Source organism: Tupaia chinensis, unplaced genomic scaffold (genome assembly GCF_000334495.1).
Source record: "Tupaia chinensis unplaced genomic scaffold, TupChi_1.0 Scaffold000028_1, whole genome shotgun sequence".
NCBI lineage: Eukaryota > Metazoa > Chordata > Mammalia > Scandentia > Tupaiidae > Tupaia > Tupaia belangeri.
In genome coordinates this window covers 6,048,956-6,064,879 of record NW_006159458.1, presented here as the reverse complement: position 1 = coordinate 6,064,879, position 15,924 = coordinate 6,048,956, and the positions used below count along the sequence as shown (strand labels likewise).

Below are 15,924 nucleotides of genomic sequence, written 5' to 3'. Positions count from 1 at the left end.
GCGCGTTGTGCTCCAGGTCGGCGGCGCCCGCCACCCCGTCCCAGCCCGGCGCGGCTCCAGCCGGTCAGCCCTGGCACTCGCGCTCCGCTGCAGCGAGGACGGCGAGAAGGGCGGCGAGCCCGCCGGGCCTCCCGAGAAGGCGGCACCGGTCCTCCGGACGCCGACCCAAGGAAGCCATGGAACTGCCGGGAGCGAGAGAGCGAGCAAGCGAGAGACAGAGAGACAGAAAGCGAGAAATCACCCACCAGGGGGGATGGTCACGCCGCAATCCCTTCTCCTCCATTCTCCTCTTGGGATCTTGGGCACGCACGCACACGCGCCCGGCGTGAGTTTTAAGCCACCGGGTCCGGGACACGAACCGCGGTCGACTACGTGGGAGTCCAGCGACATAGCCATTATGCTAACTGCTGGTTCCTCCACTCGCTATTTCTTACCACCTCTTATTGGAAAATCATACTGACACTTTAAAACAGGTTGAAAAGGGAACCAGCAGTTAGCGTAATGGCTATGTCGCTGGACTCCCACGTAGTCGACCGCGGTTCGTGTCCCGGACCCGGTGGCTTAAAACTCACGCCGGGCGCGTGTGCGTGCGTGCCCAAGATCCCAAGAGGAGAATGGAGGAGAAGGGATTGCGGCGTGACCATCCCCCCTGGTGGGTGATTTCTCGCTTTCTGTCTCTATGTCTCTCTCTATCTGTCTGGCGAGCGCACGCGCCCTACAGTGAAAATCTCTCAAAAAAAAAAAAAAAAACAGGTTGAAAAGAGTACTTTCTCCTTCTCTTGACTCCCTGTCCCCAGTTTCACCATCTCCAACTTTTTGTTGCTCCATTTTAGATACTTCAAATGTTACAGCTGGAGATCAGCAGATAGCTTAAGAGTTATGTCATTGTACTCCCACATAGTCGACCATGGTTTGAATCCCTAGCCCAGAAGCTTAAAGCTCACACTGGGCATGTGTGTGTGCATACCCAAAATCCTGAGAGGAGAACAGAGGAGAAGGGATTGTGGCGTGGCCATCACCCTGGTGTGGGGGGTGATTTTTCTGTTTCTGTCTTTCTGTTTCTTCAGTGAGTGGACATGCCCTATAAAGAAAACTCTCTCTTGGCACCAGCAGTTAGTATAATGGCTATGTCGCTGGACTCCCATGTAGTCGACCGTGGTTCACATCCCTGACCCGGTGGCTTAAAACTCACGCTGGGCACGTGTGCGTGCGTGCCCAAGATCCCAAAAGGAGAATGGAGGAGAAGGGACTGTGGCGTGGCCATCCCCCCGGGGGGTGATTTCTCACTTTCTGTCTCTCTGTCTCTCTCTGTCTGTCTGGCGAGCACAAGCGCCCTATAGCAAAAACCTCTCCCCCCCCCAAAAAAAAGAGAGAGAGAGAGAGAAAAATCTCTCTCTTAAAAAAGATTAAGTTAAGTTACAGTTGTAATTCTGTGTTGTAATCAGTTTATCTGTTTCCCACAGCAGGGTTGGCATATTCGTCTTTGTATCCTGGCCTCCAGCCCAGTACCAATCACAAAGAATACATTCCATATTTTTCCTCAGTCAATGAATTAAATAATTAAGTAATTACATTCCCCTCTTCTTCCTCTGGTTTTAACCATAGAAGATTGTCTTAATGGAAATCACAGTTTAAAAAATCATAATAAAGACTACTTCATGTTATCGAGGAAGTATTATGTTGGTCTGTGTCCTTACTGATGATGATCAGTGCAGAAAGCACTGAGGAGTGCAGAAAGCAAAAAAAGAGCAGCTTTATAACATTGTGTGGTCAGGAAAGTAACGACACATTTTTGCAGAGAAAAATACATCATGACTTGCCCTACAACCTAATATTTAATTAATGCAGGCTGAGTACAGTGAATCACAAAATAATTCGTATTTCCACAAAAGGCCAATTAAAATAGCTTGAAACAGTATAAACTGCACCAGTTTTTTTTTTTTTTTTTTGGAGAGGTTTTTGCTATAGGGCACGTGCACTCACCAGGCAGACAGAGAGAGACATAGAGACAGAAAGCGAGAAATCACCCCCCGGGGGGATGGTCACGCCGCAATCCCTTCTCCTCCATTCTCCTCTCGGGATCTTGGGCACGCACGCACACGCGCCTGGCGTGCACCAGCTTTTAATTAATCCCTGAAGAGGTGTAAAAAAAACTCTGGTCAAGTTGCAATAAGAAAGCAGTGTAGGGGACCAGCAGGTGACCTGGTGGTTAAAGTCTGGGACTCCCACACGGCTGACCAGCTGGAGTTCTAGACCTGGTGGTGTGAAAACAACGTGGGCACAAGACAAAATCCCAGGAGGAGAATGGGAAAGAGGGGATTGCGGGGATGGCCAGCAACCCCTGGGAGGTGATTTCTCACTTCTTTGTTTCTCTTTGTCTCTCTCCAGCGAGCATATGCGCCCTATGACAACTCCACACACACCCCAAAAAAGCGCAGCGTAGTAGGAATGTCTACTATTACTGGAAAGTACTAGGTTGGGAGCCAAGCCGCAGGGTCCGGGATTCAAACCTCAGCCAACCATGTGGGAGTCCAGCAACATTCTGGTTTAGCAATATGCATCGTTAGAATCTGCTCATCTCTCGTTTGCAGAAACTGGTCTGGGACTCCCACCTGTCCTCCGCCCTAGGATAGGAAGGTCATTGGTCAAAAGGGACCGACCTTCCCCAGGCTGAGTTCTTTACTAAACCGACGCAATTCTCTCTGAACTACGATAATTTATTACATCAGTTAACACCGGTGAAGTAGATTCAACGTTCATCTTAGATCCGTCTCCCTCATTTTCTCCACTCACCATGAGGAGGAAAGTGACAACTCTCGCTGTCAGAAAAGTCTGGATTCAGGAGTGTGGACAAACGCTCCCGGGTTGTCAGGACGACAGGCCCCGCCCCGCAGGGCTGCGCAGTCGCGCTAGGGTTCTTCTGCCCCGCCTTCTTTACCGCCAGGTTGCCCCACCCCTAGCCCCGCCCAGCTTCGCGGGGGACGGACCGAGGAGTCGAAGCGGTCGGAGGCTTTTACGGCTGTGGCCTGCCGGAAAGTGCGTGAGTGCAGCCATCGGGGCGTTCTGTTGTTTTCCGGATCCCGGGTCCGAAGGCGGTGAAGTATGCTCTGGGCGAGGACCGTAGGGTTTGGGGTTTCGGAGCCCTTCAGACGTTGACAGCAATTGTCCCTGTTTTCCTAGATGTGTTGGGATGAATCTTCCTGTGAGGGCTTCCGGAAGGGAGTAAGGGTAAGATTGGGTCAAGCTAGTGACACCAAGGGGCTGTCAGGGCCACTTCAGTTTAGGCCAGCAGGGAAATAAACTGGCTCCTAAAGGGTTGGTTCTTTTGAGATTAATGACCTTTTTTCGCTCATGGTTCTGTTTACTTCCTGTGCGAAGTAAATGTCCTTTTCCCTAAAAGCAGTCCTAAACAAGGATTGAAAATGATTTGAAGCAATTTCTGGGTAAAATATTCCTTGCATGTGAAGATCTTTGAGGCCCGGCAAGACTCCTTTATTTGTCAAGGTCACAGACCGATTGCCCTAACCAGTAGCACCACCTTTGGGATTTCAGTCACCTCCCCACATGAAGAAACACTGGCACCGTAGACCAACAGGAAAACGAAAGGAAATTCCACTCAATGAGGCTGTTCGCCTTCCAAAACCCAACTGAGTTCTCTGTGACTTTAGGATCTACCCAAGCCGTTCTAGAATGATGAGACTTGAAAGACTAAAATTACTGACACCATGTTTCATCTCTGAATTCTAATTTTATAATGTCCTATGCTTTCCAATGGCATTGTCTATATGTGTTGCTCCTAGATAAATTGTACTGAGCTAGTTTTTGTGGCCAAAAATATCCATCCGAGCATCCAAAAATCCAGATTGTTTAATAGCCATGACATCTCACCCTGAAATCCTGGTAGCAGGATAGAAACATGTTACTGTCAACTTCAAATAGAGTTCTAATTCAGTACACTAGCTATCTGGTATGGAGATAAGCTTTTGTTTTAAGTTTATTTTTTTCATACAAACATCAGTAGATGTCTTACCATACAAAACCTCAGTCAACTGAAACTAGGATCAATGGTGTTATGGTAATTCCAAATTAGCTGAAAATAGTGGGCCTCTCTTTAATAGAGGTCTTACCCAAGCTCTCATTCTATCAACCTCCCTCCTAGGGATGAGGAATTGCTAGGGTGTACTCTATGATATAAATAGCAGTGAGCTCCTTCCTCATCTCACACTCCTTATACAGGTTTCCTAAGTAGGAAGGCAGCCTATTCCCTGTTCTTTGTCTTCAGACAGGTGTAGTACCTGACTCTTCTGAACATACATAACCATCTCCTCTTAACTCGTCTAATTTGGCTTCTAGGCCTAGATCAAGCTGAATGCCCAGTTACCGGGACAAACTTCCTTGCCACCTACCTCTAACTACATACCCTCTGGTGCTGGCAAATGTGTTGAAATTTCTGTGCAAAGCCTTCTATGCTTTATGAGTTTGGGACAATGTGCTTCACCGGAGTCAAGTCTTCTAGAACCCGATGACAAGTAACATTGCAGTGCCTGTCTTTGCCAGTTTCCCTTCAGCTTTTTTTTTTTTTTGGAGAGATTTTGCTATAGGGCATGTGCGCTCGCCAGAGACAGAGAGAAAGTGAGAAATCACCCCCCATGGGGGATGGCCACACTGCAATCCTGTCTCCTCTTGGGATCTTGGGCATACACGCACATGCGCCTGGCTTTAAGCCCAGTCCAGGACCTGAACCGCAGTCGACTACATAGGAGTTCAGTGACAATCATTACGCTAACTGCTGGTCCCTCCTTTCAGCTTTTTATTGTCATCTGAACTTCATGGGGAAAGAGCTATTAACACCACCACCAGGAATTAACTGTAACTTCTAGTAAAATGACAATTTTGTTAACTCAGGATTGGAGCTGCTTAAGTCTTGTCCTGAGACACTGGAAAAAAATCAGTAGGGGGCCAGTCCTGTAATGTAGGGGTTAAGGGAACAAAGCTCATCCACAATTCAAGTCCTGGCCCCAGCAGCTTGAAAGGCACCCTGGGCACATTTGCATGTGTGCCCAAAGCCCTGAGGGGAAAGAGAAATAGAGGAATAGGGATAATGGTGTGACCACACCCTATTAAGGGATGCTTTTTCTCTTCTGTGAGAATACCCACAGATGCCCTGTGGCAATTGAAAACAAAAAAAAGTCAATGGGAATCATTCCTTTTTACCACACACCCATTCTAGGTCACTCTATTATTTTTATATTTTTTTCTTAAGAGTTTTGTTTACAGGATGCATGCTCTCTCCAAAGAGGGAAAGTGAGAAATCATCCCCAGGGTGGGGAAAGGGGAGGGGATGACCATGCCACAACCCCTTCTCCTTTCTCTTCTCAAACTTTTGGGCGGGCATGTGCCTAGCATGTTTTACAATCCACCATTTCTGGGACTCAAACCACCCAGATTCTTCCAGTCCGTACCCCCCAGACCCCTTCTCAGATTTACCAGTCCTTTTCTCAATGACCTCTAAATAGAATTGGCCTGCCTTGAGAGCTGGGTAAAGACAATCTGCCTTTTGATGATAAAGTAACATGCACAACATTTTCCAACTGGGATCCAAATCTGGTTCTAATTTATTCCACTGTGAGATAAAAGGAGGTATACCTACATGCCTATAGCAGTCTGTTTTCTCTCTCTCAGTATCCTATTTCCTTCACAGGACTTGTCATAATTCTTAATTATCTTGTTTGCTTATGTTTTCCGTAGATGTTAATTCTGTGATAGGTGATCTTATCTGATATGTTCATAGCTACATTCTAGTATCTGGAACATTATACCAGTGAAACAAAAACTGTTCAATAAGTATTGAATGTAAAAGAAAAGTTACCATTTTTTGCAATGTGTAAAATCCTTTTCTCATTGATTTTAAAAAACTACAATGTAGTTACTTGCAAAATAATTTATTTCCTTTAGGTATGTTATGTATAAAAGTGGATAATTTCTATGGTAAATGAGAATGGCCAATTCTTTAAGAGGAGAAGTATTGAGTCTTTATAAAAATGTAAGTATGTTGCCAACTTTATAATTATGTCATTACATGGTGTGGATTATTTGGAAATATATAATCTTTCTTTTTTAAGCTGCTGTATCTTGGACGAGACTATCCAAAAGGAGCAGACTATTTTAAAAGGCGTTTGAAGAATGCTTTCCTTAAAAACAAAGATGTGAAAGACCCAGAGAAGATCAAAGAACTTATTGGACGGGGTGAATTTGTGATGAAAGAGCTAGAAGCATTATATTTCCTTAGGAAATACAGAGCTATAAAACAACGCTATTATTCAGATGTCAATAAAAGTAACTAAACATTACCACTATAATTTGGCTTAAAAAAACAATGTCAGCTGTTTATGTATATGCCAAAAACTATAAAATAATTTCAACTTAAAATGGTGAGATATACATGTTGTATAAAAAAAATGGGCTGCCCTACTAAACTAAAATTAATAGGTTTCAACTTCTTACTGGGAGTTTTATCAACCTTTCATGCTCAGTTTTTATACTAAAACAGCAATTTAGCAATACTGTAAAAACTTAGCGAGCACCTAATTTTGAATTAAATATAATACATAATTTTCCAACTTAACAGGTTTACCCAATTATTCTTAAGGCCACCTCCCACTCTGACAAGAGAATGTCATTTAGTGCACAAGTAATAGAATAATTCCTTACACATTTATTCTCAATTTTTGAAAGGAGAACCTTATTTTTTAATCCAATTTGGTACAGTAACAGCACACAGTCAAGATTCACTACAAAACAAATTGCACCTGGTAATGATTAAATGTAGTTGTAGAAATAATATATATGTGTACTAAGATTATTTGGCCTTGAAACAGCCTGCCAATGATTGGCATTACATACATAACTATTCAATTATTCCCACTAACTAATTTTGCTGTTGGCTCCCTTTGGGCTTTAAAACAAAACACTTGTTGTATATCAGTTACCGTCTCCGGATTAAAAACCAACAAATAATATTATTCTGGTCTTCTGTCATAAAGGCAGATCTGTTTTGTATATACTTCAAAGTGAGTTAACACGGCAGTGAACTTAAATCTAATATGACTTAATGTTTACGCTAACACTTAATCCTTTACATAGAGATCATTAACACCTTCTATAAATAAAGGAATTTCTAACTTACAAACCTCAAAGATTCACTGGTATGCTGTAGCATCTGTGGACTACAAAGTATTACAATGAACTGCAGGGCTAATATTTCATACTTCCATCAAGAAATACACTCTGTCATAGTCACCATAACTATTTTTATTACATTACAATAATTAGGAGCAGTACAGTTCATGACAAAAATATTACAAATTTCAGATCACTTCACAGCACATACTCCTATAAACATTTAAAAGTTAATTTTAATTAAAAGAGTGGTCATTTTTAAATTTAATGTTTGATATGACCAACATTCCTAGGTCAGCGCAACCAAATGATGGAAAACAACTGGATCACACTGCATATGTCCCACACACAAAAAAAGCACAATGTACAAAATGTGCATGTTTCAGTTTACACTATACAAAAATAGTTAAAATACATTCCAGGTAAACATGTTACATTAAGAAATAGTACTAGTAAGAAATTGGCACTCAAAGGAAAAATGCAAAAAGTATTTCAACATGAAACACAAGACAGTGGAATTGGAAACTTTTGGATAAAACATCATTTAATCCATTTAGCTCTATGGGGGAGGGGGGAGAGGAAGGGGTTGACCGTCTGTAATTGACATTTCTGCAGGTAGTAACTTTGTTTTTCCTAAATTCATCTAAACTGCCTATCATCATCCCAAATAGGCACTTCAAACTATTAAAGCAAAACACAAATATTAATCTAGTTGTGACTATTTTTCAAGAACTAATGTGAATAAATATTTAGAAAGAAATAGTTTTCATTTTCTGATAGAATTTACAGCTACCAGTCATATGCTATTCAATTTCTCAATGCAGAATTCATGCTACCCAACATTAACAGAAGTTAGTCAATATAAATTCAGCTTTAAACTGCTGGGTTTTAAAAAACATTCCTACATAATTACCAAGAAGTTACTACTTTTTGACAAATAGAAATGACTTCAAATAGTTTGTATTGCCTACAAAGAAAAAATCAAAAACAAAAACCAAACACCCCTAACTGTGTATAATAGTTTGGGGGAAAATGGCTAGAAGAAAAATAACCACTGGAATAAAAATGAGATGAACTGTGCAAACTGTAACTTAACATGCCTCACAAAGTTTCTATATGTATTAGGACAAAACTGCAATGGTGGCAAAGGTTTTGATAACCTTAAAGTTAGGTTCTAAATTCCTATGCAGTGTGACTCAGTCAAAATAGAGCCTAGAATTCCTAATTGGGAATATTCACTCAAATTGTACTATAGATGTCTGCTATATTCTTCCACAACAGTTAATGCCTAAAACTATGTAATTTAGCACTTTTCTTTTAAACTTCAAGAAGGATTTTTATCTTTAAGGCTGTAATTATTGGATAACATTAATGTTATTTCTAGGATTCTCTCTCCTTTTAAAATCTCTACAAACCTTTTGTTAAACCATTCAATATTCACATACTAAAGGATAATTGCCACTACTTAAAAAAAATTGCCCAGCTACATCAAAATATGAAAGTCCTAAATATCCCCAGTTATACTTTGCAGTTTCTGAAGTATGGCTGTTTCTCTACAGAAAATAGGAGGTACTGTGGAAGTCCTAACACCTTACTTAGACAATGTTCCATAAATGTGAAGTTTAACATTAACATTTCAGAACTCATACTGATTTTTACACAGAAGTTTCCTTTTCTGTGAATTAGTTCAGGCACCTGTTTACTTGCACCCAGATAAAATTACGTAAGAAGTCAATATTTCATTTTAAAACTATTTTAATTACACAAAGAGAAATACACTCTGTGTATTACACAAAGAGTAATACACGCTGGGAATTTTAAGATTAGTATCTGACATACAACTTAATGTGTATAATAATTGTCCCAACAGAATTATATCAAATCAAAAAACAACATAATCAAGTTTACTCTTTTAAAACAATTAAATAAAGTAATTTATATAAACTAGCTTGATTAAACAGTTATATTGGAATCATGGCAAATGATTGTTTTAGAACTGAAAGAAACCTTAGAAAAAACGCACTACATTATCTCTGGGTCATGTGCCAGATGCCTTATTTACTGAGATATTACAGACCACTCCAGCACTGCTTAAGGAAAGAATTATGTATCTTGTTTGGGAACACCATATCCCCAGTTCCTTGTGGTTGGCTGGCAGCTGGTAGGCACTCAAATATTTGTTGAATACACAATTCTGCTAAGAAGCTTTATGAATTAAATTTTAAATTATTTTTCTTTGTTAAGAGTTTAGTTATTAAAACAAGAATGTGTCACTGTTACCAGTGCTAGTTCTAGTTATAGATTACCTAAGGAATTCTTTCAGCACTACTTTATTAAATTCTCCTTCCACTTGATAGTTCCATCTATTCAAGCCAGATTTGAAAATTCCTAGTTACTCAGTAATGGACTGGGCAGAAAGACATGATGTTCAAAGGATCAAGATTAAATTGCTACAACCACCACCTAAAATTAGCTATTTGGTCAAATCCCATTATGGTATCTATCATTGTTTTGAGCTCTGAGAAGAAGATACAGGGCATTCTGACATGATGTAATGGGAAAACTTCACGGAGATATCCATAGCAGCAATACATCTTGAGGTTAGAAGAATCAGAAGTATTAAAAGAAAACCGCATCAAATCAGGGAACAACAGGAAGGGTAGGCAGGAAGGTGATATTAACATGAGAGGAGAGTCTTGAAACTAGAGAGTGGACATTCAAATATAAACTTCACCTCTTGCACAATTTGACCAAGACTGGCACTGAAGGTGGTTAACACAGTTAAAAAGTTACAGACTGTGCTGAGCTTCACATATAGGTGTATCATTATGTAAACTGAATATAAATCACATAGTTGTAAAGTTAGAGCCTTTGAGATGACTTCTTTTAAAACAAAGGAATGGATAGTGATCTGCACAAAATGCGAGTTCTAAAAGACATAACTAGACTCTAAGTCACCTTCCTCCTAGTCCGGTGATATTTTTACCTCACCACACCATCTCACTTAAAATATTTTAAATGCATTGGAAGAATTTTTATCTATTTTTAAGCGTTAGATAATCTTAAATTTGGATTTCACTTAAAAAGTGTTTGTGAAATGTCACTTTTAGCCAGTGTTAAGAGAACTAGCCAAACCTAAAGATCTGAAACATTTCCACTTCATTGTTTAAGAAATTAATGTCTCAGCAACTTCCCAACGCCAAAATCTCAACTTTCAATTTCATATTCAAAAGTAATTTTTTAAAAGATTTTTATTGAAAAAATAATAATGCTCTTGATTTATCAGCAGGACACCATAAAGTGAGAATACATCTTGTTAAGTGATCCAAACTCTCTCTTAGACCCACTATGACCACCAACGCATGACAATACCAGATGACCACAGGGATACAGTCCACACTGGTAAACACTCATTGAAGCTCAGAGGTTCACACAAGGTCTGGCCTTGCAACAACCTTGGTCTTTCTAATACCTACTAAGCTATAACTGGCCCAGATCTTTTTCATCACTACCAGAATTAAAACTATTTTCAAAGACTGAAGCTTAAGAAAAGATTTAAAGTTATGCTAAGAAAGAGCAATATGACATGGAGACTATATTGAATTCCTATGAGAAAGTTTTATACATGTTAAAATTTTTCAATTATAAAAATTTAATAGCACATAAATATAGCCCCCAAATGGCTGCTACAATCCCTACTTCATACTAGGTCTGCCTTAACAGGAAAAGCTATAAGGAATCTTATTTATCTAATTGGAAAGGAAATGGCCTTTTATTATTTTCCATTGCCTTGTAATTTTTTTTTTCAATTTTTTTTCCTTTTTTATAGAAAAAATATAGTATTTCTGGGAGAATGACCATGACTAATAGCAGTAGAAAGGGGGAAAAACCTGCTGTGAATAGTGTAACTTTACATTCATTAAGGATGACAAACTATAGGACATGATGCCTAGAAGATGAATTGACAGGAAGCCCATAAATCTGTTCCCTCAATGTTTCAGTAAAACTAATCATAAATTCTTGACTAAAGTCATAATTGAAATAAATGTATGTATGTGAACTAGATGAAACACAGAATAGGGATGATTTGAAATAGTCATTAATTTGTTTCACAACAAGTTCACAATTTAGGTAAGAAAAATAGGAAGTAATCAACTGCATGCACCAAAAACCCCAAGACAGAAATCTCAGGTATTCAGTTTCTTTTTCACAGGCATTGCTAGTTCAAAAACCAAAACTCAGGGAATACTGGCACTTAGAGGAAAAAACGTTTCCACTGTCATTTTAAAATAAGCATTTAAGATAAAAGCTAACAGTTTGCATGGAGCAAAAAAAAAATTAAGTAATGCTAAAACAAATGCTAATAATTTAGTGTAATGTACAAAAATTACCACTTTTACTTAAGTATGCCTTAAGAAAAAAGTACAAATTGTATTTACATAATTATACACTTTGTCTTTGACTTCTTTTTCTTCTTTTTACCATCTTTGCTCATCTTTTCTTTATGTTTTCGAATTTCTCGAACTAATGTATAGAAGGCATCATCAACACCCTGAAATACATAAGAAGCATTAAAAATGTGAATATTTATATATCATGGCTTTATGTATATGGCTAATAGATTTCCATTATTAATGGAACATTAATATTGAGAAACAATAGGACATTTTACATTTCTCTTTGGCAATTGAATATATATCATATTTATCAGGCTTTTAATATTCTTAAATGTTCTTCATGGATACTTTGTCAGTATTATATAAAGGAACATTAATTTTCACAATAAGCAACGATAATGAATGGCAAAGAATTTCTTCAGCGTAAGAAATGACATTTTTAAGTTCAAGGAAATTTAATTAGCTTTTAGTTTTCTCATATTGGCAAACTTCAGTCACTAAAACCAAATGCATCCCTGTATGCATATGTGTACTTAACTATCCCTGTGTTTCTCAGTTTTAGATATAAGCCATACAACTACAGGTTTGTAAATCTTCACAGTAGCAACAATTTCGGGCTCTGTTTCCAAACGTCTTGTGAAATTCATGAGATTTAAATAATTTACCAAGAAGTAAATAGTATCTGAACATACTATTCTAGTAATTACCAAGAAGCAAGCAGTACCGAGCATACTTCAATTTCAAATAATATGTACTAATACATACTACACTTATCGCAAAGAAAGAGGTTTAAAGTGATACCAACATAAGGAAGTCCTACTTTGAAAATGTAGGGAATTTAGTTAAATCATTTGAATGGTGTGCAATTTACCAATATGGAGGATACTTACTTATTATTTTTTTAGTTTCTGTTTAGTCTATTAAATATTAAAAAACCTAACATGTAATATCTTCGAAGAGTTTTCAACATTTGATCACTGTGGCCCTATACCTATTTGTGATCAAAGCAAGGTATATAAATCAGTTATAGTTAAAAGTGATTTTTAGGGATGAGCAGGTGACATAGTGGCTAAGGCGCTGGACTCCCACATGGCCATGGTTCAAGTCCGGGACCTGGTGGCTTGCTTTCTCACTTTCTCTGTCTCTCTCTGGTAAGTGTGCATGCCCTATAGCAAATTTTAAAAATTAATAATACAGGGACCAGCAGTTGGCGTAATGGCTATGTCGCTGGACTCCCACGTAGTCGACCGTGGTTCGCGTCCTGGACCCGGTGGCTTCAAACTCACGCCGGGCGTGTGTGCATGCGTGCCCAAGACTCCAAGAGGAGAATGGAGGAGAAGGGATTGTGGCGTGACCATCCCCCCTGGGCGGTGATTTCTCGCTGTCTCTCTGTCTCTCTCTGTCCATCTGGTGAGCGCATGCGCCCTAGAGTGAAAAAACCTCTCCAAAAAAAAAAAAAGAATTAATAATACAATTAAAATAAATATTAGGTTGTTAGGAAAGTGGTGATATATTTTTGTTTTGTAATGTAAAAATGCATCATGACTTTCCTGATGACCCAATAATTCTTTAAGAAAAAAAGTGATTTTAAGTCAGAATAATATAAATCCATAATGTAAACACTGGTCCTCAAAAGTGGTAGTAGGACAGATTTTAACCATACAGTACTTAAATTATACAAGCTCCCTATATAATTCAATTCTTGTTATGTCACTGTTGAAAACAAAATTAAATATTGAAGCAAAAAAAAAGAAACCTGAATTAAAAATATACTCCTCCTGGTATTTTAAAATTTGTTCAACTGTGTGGTAACTCTAAAAAGAAAATCTGCAAACCTAGTAATACTTCCAAACCTAAACACTAGAGGGAGCCTTAGGAACAAATACCCGACAAATTAAGTTGTACAAATCAAGAACATAAAGAACAATAAAATTTGGATTCTTATTGTAATCACCTCTGTTGAATATGAAAAACTGTATAAATATTATAATATGCATTGTAAATATTGTGTATAAATATATTCATTTTATACTATCTTAAAAATAATTTTAAAATTAAATGATATTTCTCCTTTACTGCACTGCTAAGATATTCAACAATATTTCAAAGTAACACCAGAATTAATTTGGAACATTTTCTTTCATTTTACATTTAACTAATGTTTACTACAGATCTATAATTCAGAGAAGCATGAACAATATTATAAAAGAGGTAAACACAGTGTGACTGAGAGGTGTGCTCACATTTAAACAAACAGGATAAAACCACCATTAATGATTTGAACACTAGTGAATAAACGTGCCAATAAAATCTCTAAAGTACATTCACTGATGATTTCCACTTTCTGATATTATTACTGATAAAATACAAACATATATGTTTGTTTCTCCAAAAGGGGAGAGGGGTAAGGGATAATTTATCACCAATATAAGCAATAGATAGATATCCCATCATGTTAACCTTAATACACATGGAAGGAAAAACTTCCAATAATATGAAACTATTTGATATTGTTTGTAGCTTACCAAGATTAGACAATAATCATAAACCCTTATGACAGGGTGGAATCATAAAGAAGATCTAATCTGGCCCAATTATAGAGATACAGGTGGTAGCGTACCACCCTGCAATGCTGGAGTCATATGGAAGACTGTGGTTCAGATCCCAGGCAGATCTGAAACAAGCCAGTGTGACTTGTGTGACTGTGATGCTGTCTGGGTGTAAAGACGGGAGAGGGGAAAGACTGTAGCATGATGAGATCTTGTCAAGGTTTCTCTCTCAATAAACTTTAAAAAGGCGGGGGTGGGGGGCACAGGAGTTGAATCTAATTTCTCTACCCTTCATGAACAAATTCCCTTTGATCACACATCTTTATGTAGCCTACTCCCTTTTACTACTTTTGTTAATGAAGAAAAATGCAAATAGTACTAAAATAGTGAAGCAGGAAAAATGAAATCATGAGATGGATAGAGAGAAGACACATTCTATGGTGAGAACAATATGCAAGTATTTAAAAGACAATGAGGACAGCCTTTACTAATAGTAACTTCTTTTGAAATCCGGAAAAATTCTTTAGATTCATGCTGTACTAATCTCTCCTCTCTATATAATCTTATTAGAATTAAGTAGCAACAGGTGGCACAGAGGTTAAGTGGCTGGGTCCCACATGGCCAACTGCATGGTTCAAATCCCAGGCTCAGAGGCCTGAAGATTACTCCAGGCACCTGTGTTTGTGTGCCCAAAATCCCCAGAGGGGACTTAAGGGATAACAGCATGGCCATCCCCCCAGGGGTGACTTCTCATATTCTCCGTCTCTGGCAAAAGCACACACCTTATAGCAAAGCTAAAATGAAACAAAATAACAAAAGTATTTCTTTGATTTGCAAATTATCACAACCTACATGGGACAGTACAACATTCTCATGTATATGTAAAATAGTACTATCCCACTCATTATTTTGTCTAAATTTTTAATATTACCAAGTACACTTATTAAAATGTAAATGTGGGCCAGTCCTGTAGTGCAGCGGTTAAGTGCTGTGCAAAGGGAGTCAGACCTCACATGGTTAACCACAGTTTAAATCCCAGTCCCAGAGGCTTAAAAACTTTGGGCCACTGTGTGTGTGCCCAGGATCCTGACAGAGTAAGAGAAATGAAGGAGGACCAGCAGATGGCGTAATGGTTACATTACTGCACTCCCAAGTAGTCGACTAAAGTTCAAGTCCTGGACCCAGTGACCCAGCGACTTAAAACTCATATGCGGGCATGCCCAAGATCCTGGGGGAAGAGTAGAGAGGGGACTGCAGTGTGACCAGGCCTTGTTGGGAGATGCATGCACCCTCTCTCTTTCTCATGCATGCAAATGTGTGCACATGCACCCTCTGGTATATACCAAATAAATACAAACATACTATCCATGTGCACTGAAAAAAACAAGAATTCTATTCATGTCAAACAATCAATTGACATTTATACTTTAGTCACTGTGAAAATAGTTTGTAAAATTTTAACTGTAGAAGAGTAAATGCTAGCACTTTTGTTTTAAGTATAAATTAAGTACAAAACTATTTTAGTCTCAAAAGTTCTATTTTAAAAATCATCAAATAGTGGGACCAGCAGTTAGCATAATGGCTATGTCACTGGACTTTCACGTAGTCGACTGTGGTTCGAGTCCCGGACACGGTGGCTTAAACTCACGCCAGGCACATGTGTGTGTACCCAAGATCCCGAGAGGAGAATGGAGGAGAAGGGATTGCGGCATGGCCATCCCCCTGGGGGGTGATTTCTCGCTTTCTGTCTCTCTGTCTCTTTCTGGCGAGTGCATGCGCCCTATAGCAAAAACCTCTCC

The 15,924-nt window shown here is 38.8% G+C and overlaps 2 protein-coding genes and 1 pseudogene across 6 annotated transcripts in view; 1 reads left to right on the top strand and 2 right to left on the bottom strand.

Annotated features, from left to right (window-relative positions):
* Positions 1 to 4,322, bottom strand: part of LOC102486644 (phosphatidylglycerophosphatase and protein-tyrosine phosphatase 1 pseudogene) — a 4,911-nt pseudogene extending 589 nt beyond the window's left edge.
* On the top strand, positions 2,939 to 6,359 carry ETFRF1 (electron transfer flavoprotein regulatory factor 1). Of its 5 annotated transcripts, none has more exons than XM_014587303.2 (4): positions 2,963 to 3,100; positions 3,181 to 3,228; positions 5,956 to 6,043; positions 6,123 to 6,359. In XM_014587303.2, the coding sequence occupies exons 3-4, from the start codon at positions 5,993 to 5,995 to the stop codon at positions 6,342 to 6,344; spliced, it is 273 nt and encodes a 90-aa protein (XP_014442789.1). In that variant the 5' UTR covers positions 2,963 to 3,100; positions 3,181 to 3,228; positions 5,956 to 5,992; the 3' UTR covers positions 6,345 to 6,359. The 5 variants fall into 5 exon arrangements, with proteins under 5 accessions (XP_006140358.1, XP_014442797.1, XP_006140357.1 ...); XM_027771068.1 differs by having other exon boundaries at positions 3,022 to 3,040; XM_006140296.3 differs by lacking the exon at positions 3,181 to 3,228 and having other exon boundaries at positions 2,939 to 3,040.
* A 1,387-nt stretch (positions 6,360 to 7,746) lies between these two features.
* Positions 7,747 to 15,924, bottom strand: part of KRAS (KRas proto-oncogene, GTPase) — a gene marked incomplete at its 5' end in the record, with an annotated part of 42,689 nt that continues 34,511 nt past the window's right edge. The window contains 1 exon segment of the mRNA XM_006140292.3: positions 7,747 to 11,731. Coding sequence (XP_006140354.2) covers positions 11,615 to 11,731 — 117 coding nt within the window.